The sequence below is a fragment of the Mustela putorius genome, unplaced genomic scaffold (genome assembly GCF_011764305.1).
Source record: "Mustela putorius furo isolate JIRA1106 unplaced genomic scaffold, ASM1176430v1.1 tig00000487_pilon_pilon_pilon, whole genome shotgun sequence".
Classification (NCBI taxonomy): Eukaryota; Metazoa; Chordata; class Mammalia; order Carnivora; family Mustelidae; genus Mustela; species Mustela putorius.
The window spans coordinates 6,758,908-6,781,151 of record NW_025421399.1 but is presented as its reverse complement, the minus strand read 5'-3'; the positions used below and the strand labels follow the sequence as shown (position 1 = coordinate 6,781,151).

Below are 22,244 nucleotides of genomic sequence, written 5' to 3'. Positions count from 1 at the left end.
GACACCCTGGCAGGGAAGGAAGGGTGGGGCCCCTGAGCTGGAGGCTGGAGGCTGATACTGGGGACCTCTCCACCTGTGGTCCTTCAGGCCCAGGGTTCCCCTGGAGCAGCTGGACCCGCCCCTGCACTGGCCTGTTGACCTCATCCTTCCAGGCTGAGCGCCACTAGTTAGAGACCAGGATCTTCTGAAGCCAGGACGTGGCCTGAGCTTTGTGGCAAGAAGGTCTCCAGCCCCTGCTGGAGAAGGGTGCTCATGGGGGCAGGGGTTCGTGGGCAAGCAGGGAGCCTCGGACCTTCTCCTGCTTCAGCGGTGGGCTGACCTGGTGCCCAGAGGCAGCTATTGACCTGTACCCGGTCACTTTCCAGGTCTGGAAACCAAGGGCACAGAGACGGTGTACAGTGAAATCCGGAAAGCTAACCCTGGTGAGTTAGGGCCCTTGACTCCCCCAGCCTGGGGGATGGTTCCCCCAGAATCATCCATGGGGGCTTGGGAGTGGGCGGGAGAAGGAGAACTACTGCCCCTTATACCGAAGCTGGTGGCTGCCTCTCTCCTGCCACCCCTAAAACATAGCCACATGTTACATGTGCTGTAATTTAGTCAACACACACTTATTAAGCGCTTACTGCATGCCAGGGATATAGAACCTCACATGTTCAGACCCAGCTCAGGAGCATCTGGGCTGGAGTGCATCCTGGCACCACTGTGTGCTCCCGGGACCCCAGGAGAAGCCGCATGGCCCGACCTGTGCTCAGGTGCCAGCCAGGGCATCTCATCTGCCCTCCCCCCCCACCCCACCCCCATGGGCCCTGGTGCATGATGGGCACCCAGAGTTCATAGACAAAGTCAGTGCTTTGCTTTCAAGACGTGGGGGAGCTCAGTCTCTATAAGAACACACTGCCTGGGGGTGGGGGGGCGTAGATCTGCACCTTCCATTCTCCCCTTCTCTGGTGCTAGACCCCAGTTCAAGTCCCCGTCTCCACCACTTCCCCCATGAAGATCCTCCCCCAGGACTGAACATGGTACCCAAGCAGACATGGAACTGGGGAAGCTCCCAGCAGTATCATTTTTGTATCATCATTCTATCCCATTCTGGGGGAAATGAATGGAACACAAAGACTCCTTTTACAATTCTGAAAATAGGTCACAGGCCAAAAGGCCAAAAGGAAATAGTCACTATGTGGATATCTTGCCTCAGACCTGTATTTAAGTGGATTTTCTGGGGAGCATTACAACTGGCCAGGAAGCTTCGGGACAGCCCAGCTACTCTGAGCAGGGTCCGCAGACCCACGGCCGAGGTGGTCTCAGGGCAAGTCCAGACCCGTGAGAATCAGAATCTTCAGAACCTGAACTCTAACAGGCTGGATTCCAGATACTGTTGACAATTGCTAACATTGGAGAAGCACTGTCTGAACCACGGGAGACCCCCTTTTCATCTGAAAGAGGAATCTCCCTTTAGTGAACATGTTTTTTTAATGGTATTTTCATGGGTAGAGCAGAAACTCAACCTCTTGAGGAACTTGACACTGAGTGACCAATTTTCAGAAAGCATCTCCGAGGGCAATTTTTGGTTTCAGTGTTTCATTTTGCAATCTCAATACATTCAGAGCCAGCAAAATGCAAATTGAGAAGTAAATAGACATTCTCTGTTCTTCCAGTGTAACAAAAAGCTAGAGCTCCAGTAGGGTTCACCCAATTGTATGAAAACACCCTTTCTGCTCTCCTAGAGGTCCCTGAGATCGCTCACATTTAATTGCTTTGGTTATACAAGAAGGACAGAAAGCTTATTATGTTGGAATATCTCTGAATCCTCACAGTAAGTCCCATTTTACAGATGAGGATACTGAGGCACAGAGCAGTTGAAACACTTGCCCAAGTTTGCACAGGAAGCAGGTCCCCACACTGGCCCGCCCTGGAGGTGGATTTCCACGGTCCTGATCACAGATCAGGGAACTGCACTGCCTTTGGTTTTGGGGAAAGGAAGCTGGTGGATTGTGGAGCCCACAGGGGTTGCCTCCAGAGCGACCCCTCCCCCCCACAGGAGACCCACGGGAAGCCTGCAGTCTGCTGTGTCCTGAGCCTGCTGCTGGAGGCTCTTTACAGCTGGAAAAGGCCACCCCCAGTGTGCACCCCGAAGGGTGTGTGTTAGGTGCCCCGCAAATTAGGCTGGCAAAAGACAGGTTAACAGGAGAAAAACCAAGTGATGGGAAACTGCAGAGTGGTTAGAAGTGGGAGCTTATATAGGAAGTTAACCAAGAACAATAAAAATTTTTTGTAGGTGCTTTCTGCGTCCGTTGACTGTCATTTGCCTTCAGCTCATGTCATTTGCCTGTGCTGATGTGGCATGTTTGGAGGAGGCCTATTGTGATTTTCTACCCCTGCTTTAAGGCCGCTGTTCAGATGGGTTCCCTCAGGGTCCCCGGGCTGGTTCTCTAGGCCTGAGTCCTCGGTCCCCCGCTGTGGGAACCCAACTGCTCCCTCTGACCTAAGGCAGGAATGGACTGTAGGACCTAACCCTGTAGGGATTTGGGGTGGTGAAGGGCCCTATTTTGCTGACAGACATCGGAGCCCCAGTCCCCGTGCGGCCACTTGGCAGCTGTGTGACTTTGACCAAGATATCTAACTCTTCTGAGACTCCAGTTTCTTCCACTGAGATTAAATGAGAGAAGTGGGGAGATGGTGCACATTACCCCAAGCACCAGTCCTCATAGTATCCCTGTCCTACAGTGAGCATCCAAGCCCTTTTAGCTGAAAGATGCCAGAGAAGCTTGAGCCCAGGCAGAGACTAGAGCCGTGTCCCGATTCCCGGCCAGGGCGCTCCCCCTGTGCAACCTGGGCGGAGTCAGTGGGGCCTTGGGCACCTCTGTAATCTGGTCTCCGACCCGGCACCCAGCTCCTGCCCAGTGTTTGGGGGTTATTGAGAGAGCCCTGGGTCTTGTAGTCAAATCCCCGGTGCTGCCTTGGAAGTCCCTGCTGGCCCCTCACTGAAGAGGCTCCGTCTTGGAAGCCTCAGGAGTTGCTGTTCTGGAACATTTCCTGCTGGGCTGCTGCTCCCCAGCGGGATGGGGGCGGGGGGCGGGGAGAGGCTGGCAGCCTCATATGCTACTCTATGTGCAAGCCTCAAAACCAGCTTGGGGTGGCGGGAGCTCTACTACTCTTCCTGTTCTGCAGATGGGGAAATGGGCCCAGAGGTTAAATAACTTGTCCCGGAGCAGATCCCAAGGCCAGCGGTTGGCAGAGCAGGTTGTCGGAGACAGGGAGGCTGGCTGCGGAGCGCGGCTCCTCACATCTCCTCTCCACGCTGCCGAACCGATGGACCACGCGCTGCTGCGTTTTCCAGCTCTCTGGTCGGCTTCCCATCATTACCAGTCTCCCTAGAGGAGTCGCCTCTGTTAAGAGTGACAGCCGGTATGGTCTGGGTGACCCTGGCTGAATCGTGGAACCTCTAGGGACCCTGGTCACTACCTCAGTGAGATGAGGGGCAGATGCCCGATCTAGATGGAGTGTTCCCAGGTCTGTTAAAACACAGACGGTGCAGCAAGCAGCCCCCTGAATTTTGGATTCAGTAGGTCTGGAGTGAGGCTACTTTGCATTCCTCACAGATTCTCACATATCTGGCTATTGGTCTGGGGACCACACTTCTAGAAGTTTCCGGGTTCCCTTCAGGTGATGCCACTCAAGTGCTTCTTGTTTGACCAGGTGGGGTCTTGGAGTCTTTCCCCCTCGTCAGCAGTCTTGGAAGGATCCCTCAGGGTTGGCAAGCAGAGAGAATCCTCCAACACGGGTGCATGGGTGCGGGTGTAGATGTGGAGGCGGGGGGGTGGAGAAGGGTGACAGCTAATAAAATAAGGGACCTAGTGAGGGTGGGTGTCTGGACAGGCCAGTGAGCAGGCTGCGTGCAGAGCTACGTCTTCTCTAACTTTTCCTTCTTAGATTTTTTTCCTTCCCACCTTAGTTTCTCAGTCCTCGCCACCTTCCAACTAGCCGCACTTCAGGGCTGGCTATTTTGGGAAATGGCTCACAGGGCGTAGTTCTGGCTCTTAACCCCCCTTTTTTCCCCTGAGTGATACAAAGGAAAACTGCTCCTCTAGATAAGCTAAAGGGCATCGGGCAGGCCTGCCTCCAAGGAGCAGCCCCAGGGCGGGGCTCTGGGTAGGACCAGCGCCCTGGGGAGAGGGTTGCGGGGCGACCGGCTGAGGGCTGGCGGTCATCTGGAGGCTGGGGGAGGAGCCAGGTCTTGGCAATCGTGGCTTTCGGCTCCAAGTTCCGCCTTGTCTGTGTGGGAGTTTTAACTGTGAGAAAACATACATCACACTTGGCATTTTAATCACTTTTAAGTGTACATTTCAGTGGCATTAAATATATTCACGCAATCCTACAATCATCATCACCATCCATCTCCAGAGCGGTTCCATCTTCCCAGAGTGAAACTTCATACCCAGTCAACAGTAACGCGTGACTCTCCCAGCCCCTGGCCACAACCATTCTCCTTTGCACGTCTCTGAATGTGACTAAGCTCCGCATTTTTATGTCAAATGAGGTAGTTGGATGGATGATCTTAAGTTGCCTTCCAGTCAGAACATTTGGAGAGTCTCGGTCCTGGCATTTGGAATTAATGGTCATTCGTCTTTGTTTTGGTCTGTCTGGAACCCTTCCCCTGAACATGTTGGTTCTAAGTGACTTCTAAGAGTTACTTTTTAGGTCCCTTGGAGCCAATCCCAATCTTTTACTCACCCTTGATTCCAAGACCCTATAGGTATTTGCACCTAAGCCTGAGTTTTCCTTCAAATCTGAATTAAGTCATGGATCTCCAGGCCCAACTCACTGTGCTTCTGCCGTGTTTGTGTTGTCTCACGTCCACCTGGATGGTTCTTTGCACTGTAATCCTGAGGGGAACACCCTAAGTTGGGAGATAGAGGCTTGGGTTGATTTTCAGCCCTGCCCTTATCCAGTTGTATGACTTGGCTCCCACCCCTCATTTTTCCCTTGGGTGTTACTTTTCTCATTTTCAATAAAATGTCCCTCGCTCATGTGGGACTGCTGCAGAACACTCTGTGTTCTCGGGAGTGTGCTGGGGCTAAGAGCTGTAGTGGGCAGGTGGGTAGGAGTAGTGGGTACTGTAGGGGGTAAAATGGGGAAGAAGAGGACATCTCTTCCAACCCAGTGTCCCCTGCTGGGTCGTGGTGGTTAGGTCTGCTCTTCTGCTGGGAATCTACTATTTCATTGACAAAGAGCTAAGCTAACATCTTGTCCCAGCCGTTAACTCCATCCAGGGCAAAGAAACCCCTGATCTTACAGTTCTCCCCTCTCCAACTCTTAGGTGATTCATTACAACATGTTAGGGAAAGAAGGAGAGGGGTTCTCAGTATTAGGAAATTTATTTCTGAAAGAAACCCCATTGAGAGAAGCCTAAGGAGAAGGGAAAGCAAGCCCTGGAAAAGAGCCAGAACGGGGTTGAGAAAGAGCTTCTGCATCTACGTAACCATGGGCAGGCTTAGCTAATGGAGACCACGCAGATAATTTCTCATAATTTGGTTCTGCAAGGATAGCATTTGGGTTTTTTTTATTAAGTACTTATTCTTTCTCCAGTGATTTGCCTGAGGTCAGGTTTGCAAATCCCAGTCAGCTACAGTGGCTCTGGTTTCAGCATCGGACCTGACTTTCCAGAAACAGGAACGAAGTCTGCTTTTATGTCTCTTGTTAAGCAGTAATGTAGGTAGTCCAAAAAGTGAGTGCTTAAAGAAAGTCATACAGGTTATAGTAACAGGAACCAATCGTTACTGCAGTTGTGACACTCTCATGTGTCACGCCTCTGAGTTCTCTCGATTTACATGGTGCTGCCCTCCCAGGGGGCTCGTTCATAGCTTTGGTGCTCTGAGGTACAGGGTGACTCGGCCTCAAGAGCCCCCCATTTCACCCCCAAACACCACCTCCCGAAAACCTCTTTGTTCACCTGCTGTCAGCTTCCTCCTCCTCTGACTAATCCAGGGAAAGGCTTGTTTTTCCTTTCCTCCCTTGCTCTCCTCGTGACAAGACCTAAAAGAGAGACATTACAGCGGGGCTGGGCAGGGAGCCTCTCCATGAAGGCGTGACTGCCTCTGACTTTCTCCACAACCTCACTCAGCCTGGTTGAACCTCATGCAAACTGCTGTTTCTGGCTACGCAGGAAAATGTGTATCTTTACTCTGAATCAGTGCCTGACATTTTCTAGTGCTCCTGCTCATTCTAAAGGCATTTCATAAAACGACTTGCTGCTCACCTCAGAGCAAAACCTATTCATGTATATTTACCTTGGATTTTAAAACTGAAGAATGAAGTGGTTTCCTACAATCAGAAACACAGTCAAGTTCTTCCCTATGAAAGAAATCAGGTCTAGGATGACATTTCCACTGCTGGGAGCACTGGTTCTCGAGGCAGGAGACATTTTTGGCTGTCATAATTTGGGCAGGGGGTGGAGGGTAGAAGGGGTGTTCTCACATCTAATGTATGGAGGCTGGGAATACTGCTAACCATCTTACAGTGGACGGGACAGCCCCCAGAGCAAAGAATGATCTAGCCCAAGGACACCTGGCTTGCTCAGTTGGAGGAGCAGGAGACTATTCATCTCAGGGTCATGAGTTTGAGCCTCACATTTAGTAGAGACTATTAAAAAATAATAAGTAGGGGCGCCTGGGTGGCTCAGTGGGTTAAGCCTCTGCCTTCAGCTCAGGTCATGGTCTCAGGGTCCTGGGATCGAGCCCCGTATCAGGCTCTCTGCTCAGCAGGGAGCCTGCTTCCCCCTCTGCCTCTGCCCGCCTCTCTGCCTACTTGTGATCTCTCTCTCTCTGTCAAATAAATAAATAAAATCTTATAAAAAAATAATAAGTAAACTCAGAAAAGAATGTCCCAGCCCAGAATGTCAATAATGCCAGTGTTTAAAACAAAAACAAAAACAAACCTGACTTATAAGAACTTAGCTCCTGTGAGTCTTCGAACAGGAGAGCTGGTTTTCCTTCCTGGATGCCTGGGTCCTTCTCAGAAGGTGTCCTGAGCACACCCCACTGAGAGCTCCCGGCCCTGGGAAGAGATGCCAAGTCCCTCTTCAGACATTAACTCTGGATGGGACACTAACCTATACCTTCCCATCCCGGTATCTGCTCACTCAGCCTTCGCCTTCTGCTCTGGCTTTTCCTGGTATTCCAGATGTTTCCAAAGGGGGTAGAAATTGACTATACTAAGAGTAGCTGTCATCAAGAAAGAATTATAGAGCAGAGGGCCTCTCTGTTCCAGCCCCTCTGGGAGGGAGAGAAGAGCACTTGGGGGTCAGTCCCCACCCATTCTGTGGGGTCCAGAGCCAATCAGGCCAGCGGTCACTGTCAAACCTGCCCCAGGTTGCTGTTTCCCACTTGAGAATCCAAGCAGGTAAAGAAGTACTTTGAAAAAAAAAAAAAAAGATCCTATTTTTTTTTTTTTTAAGATTTTATTTATTTATTTGGGTGGGAGGGAGAGAGCATGAGCAGGGGGAGGGGCAGAGGGAGAGGGAGAAGCAGACTCCCCTAGAGCAGGGATCCTGATACGGGGCTCGATCCCAGGACTCCAGGATCTCAACCTGAGCTGAAGGCAGACACTTAGCTTAACTGACTAAGCCCCCCAGGCGCCCCCACCATATTTTATCTTTGTGGTGATTGCTCTATTACTGAAAAGAAGCAGAAACTACAAGTGTGCATAAACCTAGAGTTCCTTCAGTATGTACCAGCATATTCGAAGTTTTAGTATTTTATATTCATATTGCTTTAAGAAATAGCCTGAGACTCTCGCTTTCTTGTGTCTGATTGCAGAGCCGCTGGGGCTAAGGGGGAGTGGGAAGCATGGGGTCCTTTGGGTCCTTCCAGGTCAGGTTTGGGTTGGAGGTGGGAGTCCTGCCCGGGCCTCACTCAATGCGTGGAAGTTTATACAATGGCTTGACTTCGTGGTCAGGCTGATTCATCCATTTGGCCGTTGACGTCTGCCTCTGGCCCAGCCAGGACAGAAGGGGGCCCCTTAGGAACTTCTGGCCCTGTTCCCTCTCAAGGGGACGCACAATAGAGCTGTGATAAGACAGGGTTGGAGGGGGAAGTGGACTTTTGGAAACAGGATATTTTTAAATTAGAGAAAGAAACAGAAGGGTTGTGACTCCCGTTGCGACAGGTGGGCCCTGAGACTTCCCCAGACTCTGAAGGGACTGGGTTCAAGGTTGGACAGCAGAGCAGAAACTGAGGCCCCTTGGAACGCGACCGTCTATGACACTGAGGACTCGGAAGGGGGTGGGTGATGACCTTCCTGCCATTACCTCTTCCGCCTTCAGGAATGGCAACCACCCCCCATGCCCACATCTGCTTTCTTCCCCAGACCGGAAGTCCCCATAGTTTCTCTATCTCCAGGTTTGTGTCCATGGGGGTTGTTTGGGGAATCGGCCCCAACCATTTGGGCCCCTGTTCATTTAGAAACTATTAGTGGGCGGCCTGATCCTTTCCAAAGGGGCAAACCACAGTCTTCTCTTGCTTATGGTAGTGAAAACCATCTCTAACTAGTAGGCGAGCATGGCTCACTCTCACCATAATGTCTTCTGCGCTCCTTTGCTTTTCTTTACCTCATTCTGATTTTCCAGACCTCTGGTCAGGCCCATCTTCAGCACCGCAGCCTGGCCGGGGCTGCTGGTTCCCCCCACCGCACTCTGGCAAGAACATGGTGTTGAGACAGCCCTTGGGCCGTGTATCCCAAGAGCGATAGGTAATGTTTATACCTTGATCCCACTCCTGGGAATGGACAAACTATAGGAAATATGGAAATAGCTTTATTCCCAAAGAGGATATGGCAGCATTATTTAAAATAGTGAAAACTTGGAAAGAACCTAAATTTTTACAATAAGGAACTGGATAAGTAAACAATTGCACATCTATTTAATGATAATTACGCAGCTACTCCCAATTACGTCTAAGAAGGTGCCAGAGAATGTTCGTGGAATCGTGTTATGTAAGAAAGATAGGCTATGAAATGGCCGGTATTATATATCAGAACTCAGGGGGAAAAGAACCTCTGGAGAGCAGAAAATCACTGGAAGACAAAAGTATCAACAAGGTTTGAAGAGTAGAACCAGAGATCATGTTTATCTGCTACTTTCTACTTCCCTGTAGTTTTCAGGGTTTTTTCCCTGAAATACCTTAATGTGGTACTAATTTAAAAAACAAACAAAAACCTACTTAAGGGGCATCTGGCTGACTCAGTGGAATGTGTGACTCTTAATCTCAGGTCATGTTCAAGCCCCACCATGGGTGGAGAGATTACTTAAAAAATCAAATAAAATCTTTAAATTGTTTTCAATGTCTAGTGAGCTGCCAAGGACTTTATGGGCTTGTCATATGGGGCTACAGGGTCCAGAGGAAGCTGTCTGTGGGCAAAGGAGCCATCCAGCCATCTGGCTGAGGACCTAGAAAGCCTATGACTCTGGGCTTCTTCTGCATCCCACACCCCTTCCTTTTACCTTGGAGTTCCTGAGATTTGAGGGGAGGGGGCCTAAGGCACTCTGCATCTTCTCACCTCCCTGTTATCTTTTGTTTTGCAGATTTCATGGAAAACAGATATTCTGTAAGTATACATTTCATTCACATTTTTTTAAAATAGTCCAGTGAACACTGTAATATTTCTAAACTCACCCAGATTCCGTGTTCCCACGAATTACACCCCTACACCAGCCTTGTCTGTTTTATTAGACCAGGAGCCCCAGGTACGTCGCAACTACCCTGGGACAGGGAAGGCTTGGTCATCTGGCTGACAGGGTGCTCTGGGCCTGTTGTGGTTTCAAATACTCTCTCCCAAGGTTGCAACATTACATCTCAGCCCTCCTGTGAAGAGATACCCCCCATCCATCACCACCACCATGGGAATGGGAACCTAGGGCATGCCCTAGCTGCCCATGAGTAGAGTGCACAGTTCCTCCTAGTCCAGCTTCAGGTTTTGGAAGTGAGGCAGACTGGGGGGTGGGGGTGGGGGAGAGTCTGCTTGAGGAGAGGATCCAACAGCTCATTTAAACTTTGAAGTCTGGGAACCTACGCCAGTCACCCCAATACACCAGGCCTTCTGATCTCAAGGTCCTTGACCCAATGAGGGAATTAGATAAGTTAACACTGATGAGGAAGCAAGGTGGTCCTAACTCACCAGATGCTATGGAAATGCAGAAGAAAGACTGGCCTGGTTAGGGGTCTCCTCGCCAAGGAAGGGGTCGTTGGTATGGGCTGTGAGGAATGAGTCTCACTATATTTGCCAAGCAGCTCAGAATGGGGGAAGAAAGTGTGTGGGGGGCAAGTGCCAGGAAGAGGTCAGTTAGGGTTTGCATGCAAAGGATTCCAATGCCTCATTAAGTACAAGGTTTCACCCTGTAGAAAGCTGAGGATTTAGGAAGCTGCTACTTGGCAGATGGGAATGTTTTTTAAAAATGTAGAAATCCAAAGTTCGAATTTTGCCAAGACCTGTCTTCTGTCTTCCCACTCCTGACCTCTATACCAACTACCCAGCAGTGCGGGGGTTAACTCACTGGGCCTCTAGTACCTTGAGAAAAAAGGAACTGCTTCTTTAAGGTCTGGGAAGAACTCTATGCAAAATTGCTGGTCACCTTCCAATGGGCCCCCTGGCTTCCTTTGTTTAATTCTTATAAAAAAGGGAACTCCTTATGCCTTTGCTGGGCAGGAAACCACTGACATTCTTTTCATGGAGGAAAGCTATCAATCTGAGGAAAAGAGGAATGGAATGAATGTCTTTTTCCAGCTTAAACCCACCCAGACTCCTCAAACCAGAGACTCGCACTGGAAGGGCAGGGGGCCCAATTTACAGGTGGGCTTAACAGCCCGGCCAGGGTCAGCCAGCTAGGTCATAACAGGGCCAGGACTAGAACCTAGGTCAGATCTGCAGACTCCCTCGAAGAAGTGACATCACCCTTCAAGGCAGGTCTGCTGGATCTGCGGGACTGACTTATTTACTTTGTCTTTGATCCAAAGGGTCTCTCTGGACAAAGGCTCTGAACTCCAGGACAGATAGAACTTTCCTTTCCCCCAGAAGATGGCCCGTAGGTCCTGAAGTCTGCTCCCAGGATGCACCTGAGATCTCACTGGCAACCCAGTCTGCCCCACCCCAACCATAAAGCCTTTTTGGCGGGAGCTCTGGGGTGCCCAGCCCTTGGGAGAGAGATTTGAAATCTTTAAGCGAATGCATTTTGTCTATAAAAGCAGCAGGTATAGTTTTGCTAATAATCAGCTGGTGAGGGTCAGGAGAAAATTAATTCAATTGCCCAGCAGGGAAATGGGAGGAGATTTCCTTCCTGAAATCAAACCTGGCGATCATTCCCAGTTGTTTAATGGCCGTTGCTTCTGAAAACACATTGGAGGAAATATCTTAACAATGAGATAGCCACTTAGCCAAATACTAATTTAGTATTGTTTGACTTGCTTCAATGGCACATGCTGACTTCATTTTTCCTCTGCCATTTTTGCCTTGTTTATAAATTGTGCTTGTGGCCCAGGCAGACAGATAACGAGAAAGAGAACACCTTGTACTTGAACGGAAGGGGTGAATCTGGACCTTCCTGGGGCTCTGCAGACAGCCTTGCCTTCTCATTGCCAAAAGGCAGCTCCCCGTCACAACTGGCATTCTTCGCTCCAGGGAGCCAGCCGGCCCCTGGGCCGTGGTGGGAACTGGACTACGAAGGCCAGTCCTCCAGCCGTCTTTGGGGGTGATCCTGTCCTCCTCAAAGCTTCCCAATCTGTAAAACGTTGATGGTGAGACCAACATAAAACACTACCAGCGACCCAATTAAAAGGGTCTTAAGGGCAAAATCAGAAACAACGTGTGCAAAGTATTTTACAAACGCCCATATAAATGCAGCTTGGTTATCTCTTTAAAGACCTTTTTTGGGGCGCCTGGGTGGCTCAGTGGGTTAAAGCCTCTGCCTTTCGCTCAGGTCATGATCCCAGGGTCCTGGGATCAAGTCCCACATCAGGCTCTCTGCTCAGCAGGGAGCCAGCTTCCCCCTCTCGTCTCTGCCTACTTTTGATCTCTCTCTCTGTGTCAAATAAGTGAATTTTTTAAAATCTTAAAAAAAAAAAGATAAAGTCCTTTTCATCACTCTGGCCTTATGAGGTATGGATGGGGGATTTACATCCCTTAGCCCTGAAATGTCTCTTCACAGGATTCAACCAAAGCCAGGCTTTGACTTAAGAGCCGGAGACCCCCTCCTAACCCCCAAACCTAACCTTTCCCTGATGAGCCATTCACTAGCCATGTCACTTTGGGCAGGTTTCTTAACCTTTTGACGCCTTGGTTTCTTCATCTGTAAATTGGAGGTAAAAACGACCCCCCGCCCCCCGGCCATTGCAAAGATTAAATGAGGGTCTAGCACACACCTGGTTTATTGCAAGCGCTCTATAAGGGGCACATTGTAGAAGCAGGAAGTAGAAATCCCAGAGGTGTTAGAAGCAAAACGACCTTTGAGAGCATCCACACCATGTTCTGGACAGAAGTGGGGCGATTTCAGGACTGTACTTGGGTGGCTGACAGCTGGCCGCTGACTGAAGCACGGGGACAGACAGGTCTTGGATGTGAGCATGTTAACCTTTACTTCAAGGTCCGGTGGCCGGGGGCCCAGCCCTTTGCATCCGCAGTCCTTGCCTCGCCTGGAGAAGGAGAACGGAGGCGTCTAGGGAGGGGCTTGGTCTGGGGCCTGCAGGAAGCCTGGACACCAGGGTCACCCCTGTGGGCAAAGCGGAAGAAATGAAGTGAAAGGAGCTGCCGAGGGCCTGGCAGGCCTCCAGCCCCCTGGGGCCAACACCTCTCTCTTGGCCGGCTTGCCAGGCTCTCTGCTGGCAAAGGAGGAGGCAGAGCCTGGGCCTGCCAGCTGGAGCTCCTTGGACCTGCGTCCTGTTCTGACGGGGCAGGGCCAGAACAAAAGGGGGACTCGACCCCAGCCGCCAGCTCCAGGAACCCACCAGCCTGGCCACAGGGCTCCCGAGACCTGGCTCCCGAGACCTGGCCTCCCTGAGGTCCCCCTGCGGCAGGGCGCCCTCTGCTCCCAGAGGGGCCAGAGTCAGGGCTTCCTTTGCTGCCTGCCCTTCGGGGCCCAGGGCACCTCTACTGCAGTACTCCCCATCCACTCGCCCCCTTGCCACATGCATTTGTCCAAATCTGCCCCACCTTGGAGGCTTTGTCCATGACGCCGTCTGTGAGTCCCCAGTGAGCTCCTGCGGATCGTTGGGAAATCTTCCACGGGGCCACACCGCCGTGATGGGCAGGGTATAAAACTCGAGCATCCTCAGTACAGATAACAGGGTCCGAGGTGGGTCTAGTCCCTGGCGGATGTGCAGGTATCAAAAATCCCATACAAAGCAATCAGCGAACACAAGATGGAATCTTCTTTTTTTTTTTTTTAACTTTATGATGCAAAACATACACAACAAAATTGACCACTTTAGGCATTTTTAAGTATCCAGTTCTGTGACATGAAGTACATTCCCATGGCCCTGCAGACGTGACCACCCTTTATCCACAGAACTTTCTCATCGTTCCAAACCAAGAGTCTGCCTGTTCAACACTACCTCCCCATTTCCCCTGGAAACCAGAGCTTTTTGGTTTTTTTTTTTGTTTTTTAAAGACTTTATTTATTTACTTGACAGAGAGAGATCACAAGTAGCCAGAGAGGCAGACAGAGAGAGAGGAGGAAGCAGGCTCCCTGCTGAGCAGAGAGCAGGATGCCAGGCTCGATCCCAAGACCTTGGGATCATGACCTGAGGCGAAGGCAGAGGCTTTAACCCACTGAGCCACCCAGGGGCCCCTGGAAACCAGAGTTTTCCTTTTCATCTCTCTCAGTTTGACTGCTCTGGGTACCTTGTGGAAGTGGAACCCGTATTTGTTCCTTTTGTGTCTGGCTTCTTTCCCTTAGCAGTGTAATGGCTTCAGCCTTCAGTTGAAGCCCTTCAACTTTTCAACAGACCTAGAGGCAGGGCTGGAGCAAGAAGCCGGGTCTCTCTTAACAGTCCTAGTCTTGCTCTGTGGCTAAGGGTGACCCTCCCCCCCCCCCCATCAGGGACACAACCCTGGGGCACAGCAGGTCCTTGACAGAGCCGGTAGACCTTCTGCTGTGCGCTGTATCTCCGGGGAGGACAGGCTGCAGGCTTACAGAGTTGGCAAGGACAGAAGGGAAGAGTGAGTGTGGCCAGGGGCCGGCCCCACAGGGTGGAGGTCCTGCCGAAGACAACACTGCTTTGGAGCTCCTTTGTGAAGGGCTGTCTGGAGTTTTGCGTCTCTTTCCACCAGACACATCTTCAGTCCTGAAGGGTGTGACCGTGGCTTGTCTTCTTCTCTCTTGTCTCTGCAGAGAACGGAAGGCTCGCTCGATGGAACTTAGGACTGCGGGAGCAGACACTCCTCCGCGGGGGGGACACCCACATTCCAAGAAGAGCAGATGATTCCCGTATTCCAAGAGCTCTGTGCGCTTCCTTATGATCCTGCCCTGCTCCCACCGGACATAGCAGTTCCTCAGGCCAAGTCACCAGTTCTTCATCCCTCCTAAGACCTTTATGTGGGGCACAGAGGGATCCAGAGGGGCTGGTGAATTCCCACCCAGCCCCCCCCCCACCAAGTTGGAGCACCCTCAGGAGTGGAGAGCCGCAGAAGGACGTTCAGGGTCAACAGCCCACTGGGATATTTTGAAACTTGAATATTTTATCTCATACAGAGATAAAGAACTTTTCCAAGTATCTTCACACACACAAACCATTTTTGTTTTGCTGTCAATCACTTCCTAGCGAATGGCCTGGCTTAGGGGCTAATTTTTCTCTTTGCCTTTGGTCCTTCAAAGGCCTGTGGTTCTGGGTAGTCCTCGCTCCTGGGTAGACAGGTCCACGGCACTGACCAGACAGCGGCACCCTGTTCCCTCTGTGACCTCGCCTGCCACAAACGCGAAACCAAAGCTGCCTGGGAGTGTCCACTTTGAGATGCCAACTTGAAGCTCAGGTTCATTCCGGGCAATGCACAAAATAGAAAACGACACTGGACCAAGCACAGATGTTCTTAAGCTGATTTTCTATACCTTTTCTTTCTTTTCCTCTACCATGCTGAAGGCAGCAAGACAGGAGGATGTTGGCCTACAGCGGATACTGTTTTTAATAGAAAAATGAAATACATATTTTTCTTACTAATTTTTTTTTTAATTTATTCCTTGCTAAAGAAATGGTCTCCTGAGTTCTTAAGATGTTTCTGATGGTGTCTTGAGTGGTTGGATGAGTAGCTGCGACCATTTTGTGGTGGGATTTCACTAGGGAGCAGACCTAACTGAACCCATCCATTTCATTTCCCCCCAGCCGCCTCAGTGACACAGCTGCAAGGTTTTGTATTAAATAAATTTGATCTTTACTCTTCAAAGATCTGTGAAATGTTCTCTTCTAAGAGGCAGCACGCATATAGGATGTGTGTAGTGTTTGAGGACTCCGGGCTTTCTGAAGTCACAAAGAACCAAGCAGGTCTTACCAGCCGGTTGTCTCATATGGGCCAGGGCCTCTGGCCTTTGCAGAAAGCAGAGCCAGAGGTAGTCCGAGTGTCAATCACTGAGTCATTAATACCATTGGCTGGTGCTCAGGTATTTGCTTCCCAAGCCAAAGCCTACCAGGCTGTCCCTGGCAGTTGGGGTTGCCAGACTGAGCAAAAACAACAAAAACCCAGAACAGGATGTTTGGTTAAATTTGAATTTCAGGTAATCGGACTATATTTTAAGTGTAAGTATATCCCCCATAGCATGTGGGATGTACTTATACAGTAAAAGTATTCATTTATCTGAGGTTCAGATTTAACTAGGCATCTCCTATTTTATTTGGTAACAATACTGGCAAAGCACCCTCCTACCCCTATAAGTCGGCCTCACTGGCCTCGGACCACACCTCACTGCCCCGAGGGCCAGGTCCCAATCAGAGCATCACCCTCCTGGGCCCGAAGGCAGAGGGAGCCACGGAGTACGTGTCCTGGCTCTGCCACGTGACAGCAGCAGGAATGTGAAGAAGCCTCTTAACCTTGAGCCTCAGGTCTTCAGCTCCACAATGAGGAGATTGGACTAATGGTTCTTAACATTTGGAGGGTTTAGACGCCTTTGAAAATATGAAAGCTATGGACTCTCGCATTCACACATGCACGTACACACACACCAAGTTGTTTCACAAAAATGTCCTATAATTTCCCAGGTTCCAGGGTCATGGACTCAGGTTGGAAGCGAAGGAGGAGATGGTCTGTAATGAACTTAAAGTCTGACAGTTGAAGTGTTGATGATCTGGGGAAAGCCCAGAGCCACGTGTCAGCTCCTCAGTCCCTACTCCCACCAGGGCCACTGAGGTAGAAGCTGGGACGATCCATTCCTATAGCTTATGACTTATTTATGAAGCGTAAGTGAGTTTTTAATTGTCCTTCCTTCTTACCTGTGTTTCTGAGAGAGAAAACACACACACACACACACACGGATTTTTCATAGCAGATTCTGTATCTAAAAATCTAAGTCCAAGATCCTGGTTCAGCTGTCCTAACCAGATGGCATAACCAAGGGTCTAAGCCAGAGCTCCTCCCTGAAGAAGAGCATCAGTCACCCTTTTCAGGAGAGCCTGGTTCTCCTCGGCACTCAGAGCTCTCTCTCGTGTTGTAATGGGTCATTAAAGGACTTACCACTCTCTGCAAACGCGTAGTGAAATTTTTTCCCCTCTTCTGAGGATCCTCTAGAGATCAGCCACCCATTTCAGGAATATACACTGAGCACTCCATCAGCATTAACTGATAAACTGTATTCTCACCCCTTGACAAACGCAAGATGGGCGAGGTGACGCCAAGGTCAGCATTCATCCATTAAAGCAGTGGTTTTCCTACCAGGGAGATTTTGCCTCCCAGGATCACTGGGCCGTGTCTGGTGACATGTTTATTTGTCACAACTGGGTCGGGGGAGCCCCTGGCATCTGGTGGGACGAAGCCAGGGATGCCGCTGAATGTCCCACAACACCTAGGACAGCCCGTCATCGCCAAGAATTATCAAGTCGAAAATACCAGTAATGCCTGCTCTGAACCAGCCAGTTATTCATTTATTTTGTCCCCGTCATGCTCTGTTTTCCCGACACTGTTGGAAATAGGCCAGAGTATAAGAATCACTTGGCTCCTGCTCTTCCTGGAACACACAATCCAGTAGAGATATAGCGAGGAAAGCACCGATTACAACGATGGGACAAAGACCGCAATGGAGGAATTTAGAGCCAATGGGGCCACGGAGGAAGGGCTCCTCACTTTGACCTTGGGGAACCACGGTGTCCCAGAGGAAGCTGGGTCTAACCAGAGACCTGAGAACAGGTAGAGGGTACTGGGTGGAAGAGGCGGGATGAACATGGCTGACAAAGGGGGAGAGTGTGCTAAGGCCCTGAGGTAAGGGAGAGAATGGTGTCCTCAAGGAATAACAGGAAGACTGTCTATTGGTCCCAGGTCCTCTCCTGCCTGAGGATCAATCAATCAGTCCTCTTCAAAAAGCCACCATTGTCCTCTGAAATTTCTGCTGGTCACCTCACTGGCCTGACTCAATATTTGAGAGTCTTCAGGAGAGGCCTTCTGAAAGTTGCTCAACCAGAACTCAGCTCCTGAACACAGTTGTTTTTAAGACCCTCTATGGGTGTCATTAGCATGTTGAAGAGAAAAATCTTCCGCCATAGACCAGATTCTGCCCCTGCTCAGCCCTGTGTGGCTCAAATGAAAAAGTGAACTGCAGGGAAGTGGAAGCCTGGCTATTTGAGGAGAGTCTCCACAGTCAGGGCCCACAGGATGGGTATGGGTAGGATATGGCAGCTGTGAACACCCACCCTGAGAGTCAGGGCGAAGGTTGTGAGAAGATGCAGTTTTCTGGAAGAGAGTTGTAGCTTTTACCAGTTTCTCAGAGACAAGGTCCAAAACAAGGTTAAGAACTATAAATTAGGGATGCCTGGGTGGCTCAGTTGGTTAAGCAGCTGCCTTCGGGTCAGGTCATGATCCCAGGGTCCTGGGATCGAGTCCCACATCAGGCTCCTTGCTCGGCAGGGAGCCTGCTTCTCCCTCTGCCTCTGCCTGCCTCTTTATCTGCCTGTGCTCGCTCGCTCTCTCTCCCTCTGTCTCTGACAAATAAATAAAATCCTTAAAAAAAAACCTATAAATTAATGAAAAACTCATGTATGCTCCATATGATTTGATGTCTGTTAAAACCCCCAAAAGAGGGGCGCCTGGGTGGCTCTGTGGGTTAAAGCCTCTACCTTCGGCTCGGGTCATGATCCCAGGGTTCTGGGATTGAGCCCCGAATCGGGCTCTCTGCTCGGCAGGGAGCCTGCTTCCCCCTCTCTCTCTGCCTGCCTCTCTGCCTACTTGTGATCTCTGTCTGTGAAATAAATAAATAAAATCTTAAAACAAAAACAAAAACAAAAGAAGGGCACCTGGGTGATTCAGTCAGTTAAGCGTCTGCCTTCAGCTTGGGTAATGATCTGAGGGTGCTGAGATGGAGACCCCAGTTGGACTCCTTGCTCAGTGGGGAGCCTGCTTCTCCCTCTCCCTCTAAGTCTCCCCTCTGCTTGTGCTCTTGCTCTCACTCTCAAATGAACAAATAGAAAAGAGAAAGAGAGAGAGAGAAAGAAAAAAAGAAAGAAGAGAAAACAAAACCAAAAGCATGGTTAACCTGTTTTTTCTCAAAGAGTCTAGTTTGTGGACAGTGTTAAGTCTAATATCCCCAGAAGGAGTTGGCTCACCTTGAGATAATTGCTCAAAATAAAGAAAGAAAGGGTGATTTAAGTGTTAGAAAGAGAGAGCCTTCGTCTCTCAAAAGTAATAAGCTATTAGACTATTTTGGTAAAGCAAAGGAACAGGCAGTAAATTAATTTAAAAACTTAATAGTCCAAAGTATTTATAAAGCCTGAATTGTCCCTTCATAGGGACTTTAAAATTCAAGGGAAAAAAATTGTATTTCAACATGAACTTTGAGAATAGAAGAGGAAAACTATTTCTATGTTTCCAGAGGATGAAGGAAAAGGCAAGGTGCCTTAAGACATTGGCTACCTGTTGACTCTGTGGCCTTGGAGATGTCACACATCTTTGGGTTCTTCATCTACAAAAAGAAGGTGTATTCATTCTCTAGGGCTCCCATGGCAAATTACCACAAACTCTGACTTGAAATAAGAAAAATTATTCTCCCACTGCTCTGGAGGCCAGATGTCCCCAGTCAAGTTGCCCACATACTCCTTCCAAAGGCTCTAGGGAGTGTCCAAAGACGCCTTCTTGCCTCTTCTAGTTTTTGGTGGTGGTTGGTAATGGATGGTGACCCTGGGCTTGCGGCTACATTACCAATCCCTGCCTCTGCCGCATGTTCTTCTCATAAAGACACCAATTGTTGGATTTAGAGCCCATCCTAATCCGGCACGACCCCATCTTTACTAATCACTATTTCCACAGAAACTTGTGTTCCAAGGCTCCTATAGGTAGACATAAATTTCAGGGAGACACTGTTCAATCCGGTACAGAAGGAAATAGACAAGATGAACTCAAGTCCTTGCAGCTCTGACTTTCTATGTTTCTAAGATGCTCCTATAAGTAGAAAGGTGTGGCACCAGTGATTTACCCAAAAATAACAATCTCTGGAGTCGTCTACGTCTGGTGTTTGCTCACTGTGATTGCTCCCTTGTGTTTGATGTCTCCGCCTCTGAAATTAACGCTGTGTTTCTGTCTCTAACCTTCTTCATGTCCTCCTGCTCATCTCTCTCATCTCTCATCTCTCATCCTTTCCCTGCTTCTTTCCTTTTCCCCTCCATTTCATCTTTTTCCTTCCTCCTCCATCTATGATTACTTGGCGATGATACAGAGTTGAAGTTTGTATATATATTTTTTCCTCTCTTATTCCTTTATTTTACTATGAAAGATTTCCTTAAAAAAAAAAAAAAAACTGAAGTAAGTTGACACACGGTATTACCTTAGTTTCAGGTGTACAATATAGTGATTGAACAATTCTGTCTATAAAGCTGTACTCACAGCAAGGGTGGCCACCATCTGTCACCATCCAAGGCTATCACCATCGACTATATTCCCTATGTGGTGCATTTCATCCCCATGACTTATTCATTCCACAACTATAAGCCTGTGCCTTCCACTTCCTTTCACTCACTTTGCCCAACCCCCACCCTCTTCCCTTCTGGCAACCAGCAGTGTGTTCTGTTTATGGGTCTGTTTCTGCTTTGTTTGTTTTGTTTTTTGGATTCCACATACAAGTGAAATCATACGGTATTTGTCTTTGTCTGACTTATTTTGCTGAGCGTAATACCCCCTAGGTCCATCCATATTGTTGCAAAAGGCAAGATCTAATTTTTTAAGGCTGAATAATGTTCGATTGTAGATATATACCACATCTTCTTTATCCATTCTTCTATTGATGGACACTTGGGTTGCTTCCCTCTCTTGCCTATCATAAATAAAAAATTGCTCAATAAACATAGGGGTGCATATATTTTTTCAAATTAGTGTTTTCTTTGGGTAAATACCCAGCAGTGGAATTTCTATTTTTAATTTTCTATATATTTCCTTCTTTTTTTTTTTCCCCCAGAGTGGGTGTGGAACCTGATGCGGGGCTTGAACTCACCACCCTGAGATCAAGACCTGAGCTGAAATCAAGAGATGGACGCTCAACCGACTGAGCCACCCAGGTGCCCCTTTTATCTATTTCTTATATTTATAGATGAGCGTTATAGTTTCATTTATTTTGAGAGCCAATGGAATGGAATATTTTCTGTTTTTCTCTCTCTTTAGGAAAAAAAAGAAAAATGGCTCCAAAAGCCTGCAAAGTTGTTTTTGGTTTCTGTCTATATTTGAACCATTGATGGATTATTTTTCCAAAGGTTTATTGGATTCATTAGGAAAAAGTCCCAAGTTACTGCCTTACTTCCTCCAGATCCTGGGATGTGCTGGTTTTCCTGGAACTTCTTGGCACAGGAAGATCTGGTTTAGTGCCAGAAACTATTCCATTAGTTTCTGGTACAACTAACACTTTCCTTCTCAGGGCTCAGCTTGTTCAAGCCAAAATCTGTAGCACAAGAAAACCTCCCATTGTTGGGGTTTCGAAGGATCCTAGGACAGGACCCCAGGAAAAGGAAAAAGATGCATCAGGGAACCAGACAGACATGGTCTCTGGTACTTGTGATACTTTGCTTAGAGAAGTCATGCTTTTTAGGGGGAAAGATGCTAAAATGTCAAATGTTCACAGTAATTATCCCTTTCCAGTTTAATGTCTACTCAGGAAGTAGACCCCCAGATCTGGAGAGCTTTGGAGTCATTACAAAGGATCCTCAAATACATAGGGACGTATTTTTATCAACCTACAAATGCTAAAAGTTCAATTAAACTCATGTGGGAGTCTTTGCAAGCGTTTTTGTTTTAAAGAAGAGTCCTTACCCTTGAACAGGTTGGGAGCTGTTGGTCTGCCGTATTCATTTCTGAGTTTGTCTGAGTTCCTGTTGCCGTCTTGAAGTGACGTACTTTGTCCAGCCCTGGGTAAGTACGCCTGTGTGCTCCCCGTATAAACACACACATGCACAGCACACTAGAGAACAAGAAAGCCCCAGCCCTCCCCCTGAACAGATCCTGTGCCAAGACCAACACAGGGGCTTCCCTCTGTTTTGTAGGAAGGTGTTGGCATATGGACATGTGAGATTGAAGTCAAAAAGTGAAAGTCAAGACAGCCTGACTCCAAACAGTCCATATATCACTTTTGCTTATCAGATTTTATTCAACAAACACCGAACATCTGGCTTGTGTGAGGCTCTGCGTAGTCCGTGGCCATGCAGAAGATGCCAGAATAAGCAGATGCCTCAAAGGAGCAGGAGCCCACAAATGGCCAGCACAGGCCAGAAGCCCGTTACCGGCTTCCCCGCCCCTCAAAGATGGCACCCCTTCCCACACAGCAGGTTTGTGACAAACCCAACCAGGTCTTCTCTTTCACGAGGGAAGTGGCTGATCTTTGTAGTTGAAGCAGAGGGATCCAGGCCATTCAGGCAAAAGCCCAGGGTTTGATCAGTGCAGAACCCAGGACCGGGTGATGGCCAAGGTGACCTGACACATTGCAAATGCAAGCTCTGGGTCCTCTCACAGCCTACCATTCTTAACATGGCACAACCAATGCCAAGTGGAGAAAGAATATTCTGTGTGTGTGTGTGTGTGTGTGTGTGTGTGTG

At 49.0% G+C, this 22,244-nt stretch overlaps 1 protein-coding gene across 3 annotated transcripts in view; it reads left to right on the top strand.

Moving 5' to 3' along the window:
- Positions 1–15,420, top strand: part of PECAM1 (platelet and endothelial cell adhesion molecule 1) — a 58,153-nt gene extending 42,733 nt beyond the window's left edge. For 2 of the 3 annotated variants that reach the window (XM_045080906.1, XM_004749147.3), the window contains 3 exons: positions 366–422; positions 9,578–9,600; positions 14,375–15,420. In XM_045080906.1, coding sequence (XP_044936841.1) covers positions 366–422; positions 9,578–9,600; positions 14,375–14,404 — 110 coding nt within the window. In that variant the 3' untranslated portion in view covers positions 14,405–15,420. The remainder of the gene's footprint in view (positions 1–365; positions 423–9,577; positions 9,601–14,374) is intronic. The other variant, XM_004749148.3, reaches the window with a different exon arrangement.
- The last annotated feature ends 6,824 nt before the right edge of the window (positions 15,421–22,244 follow it).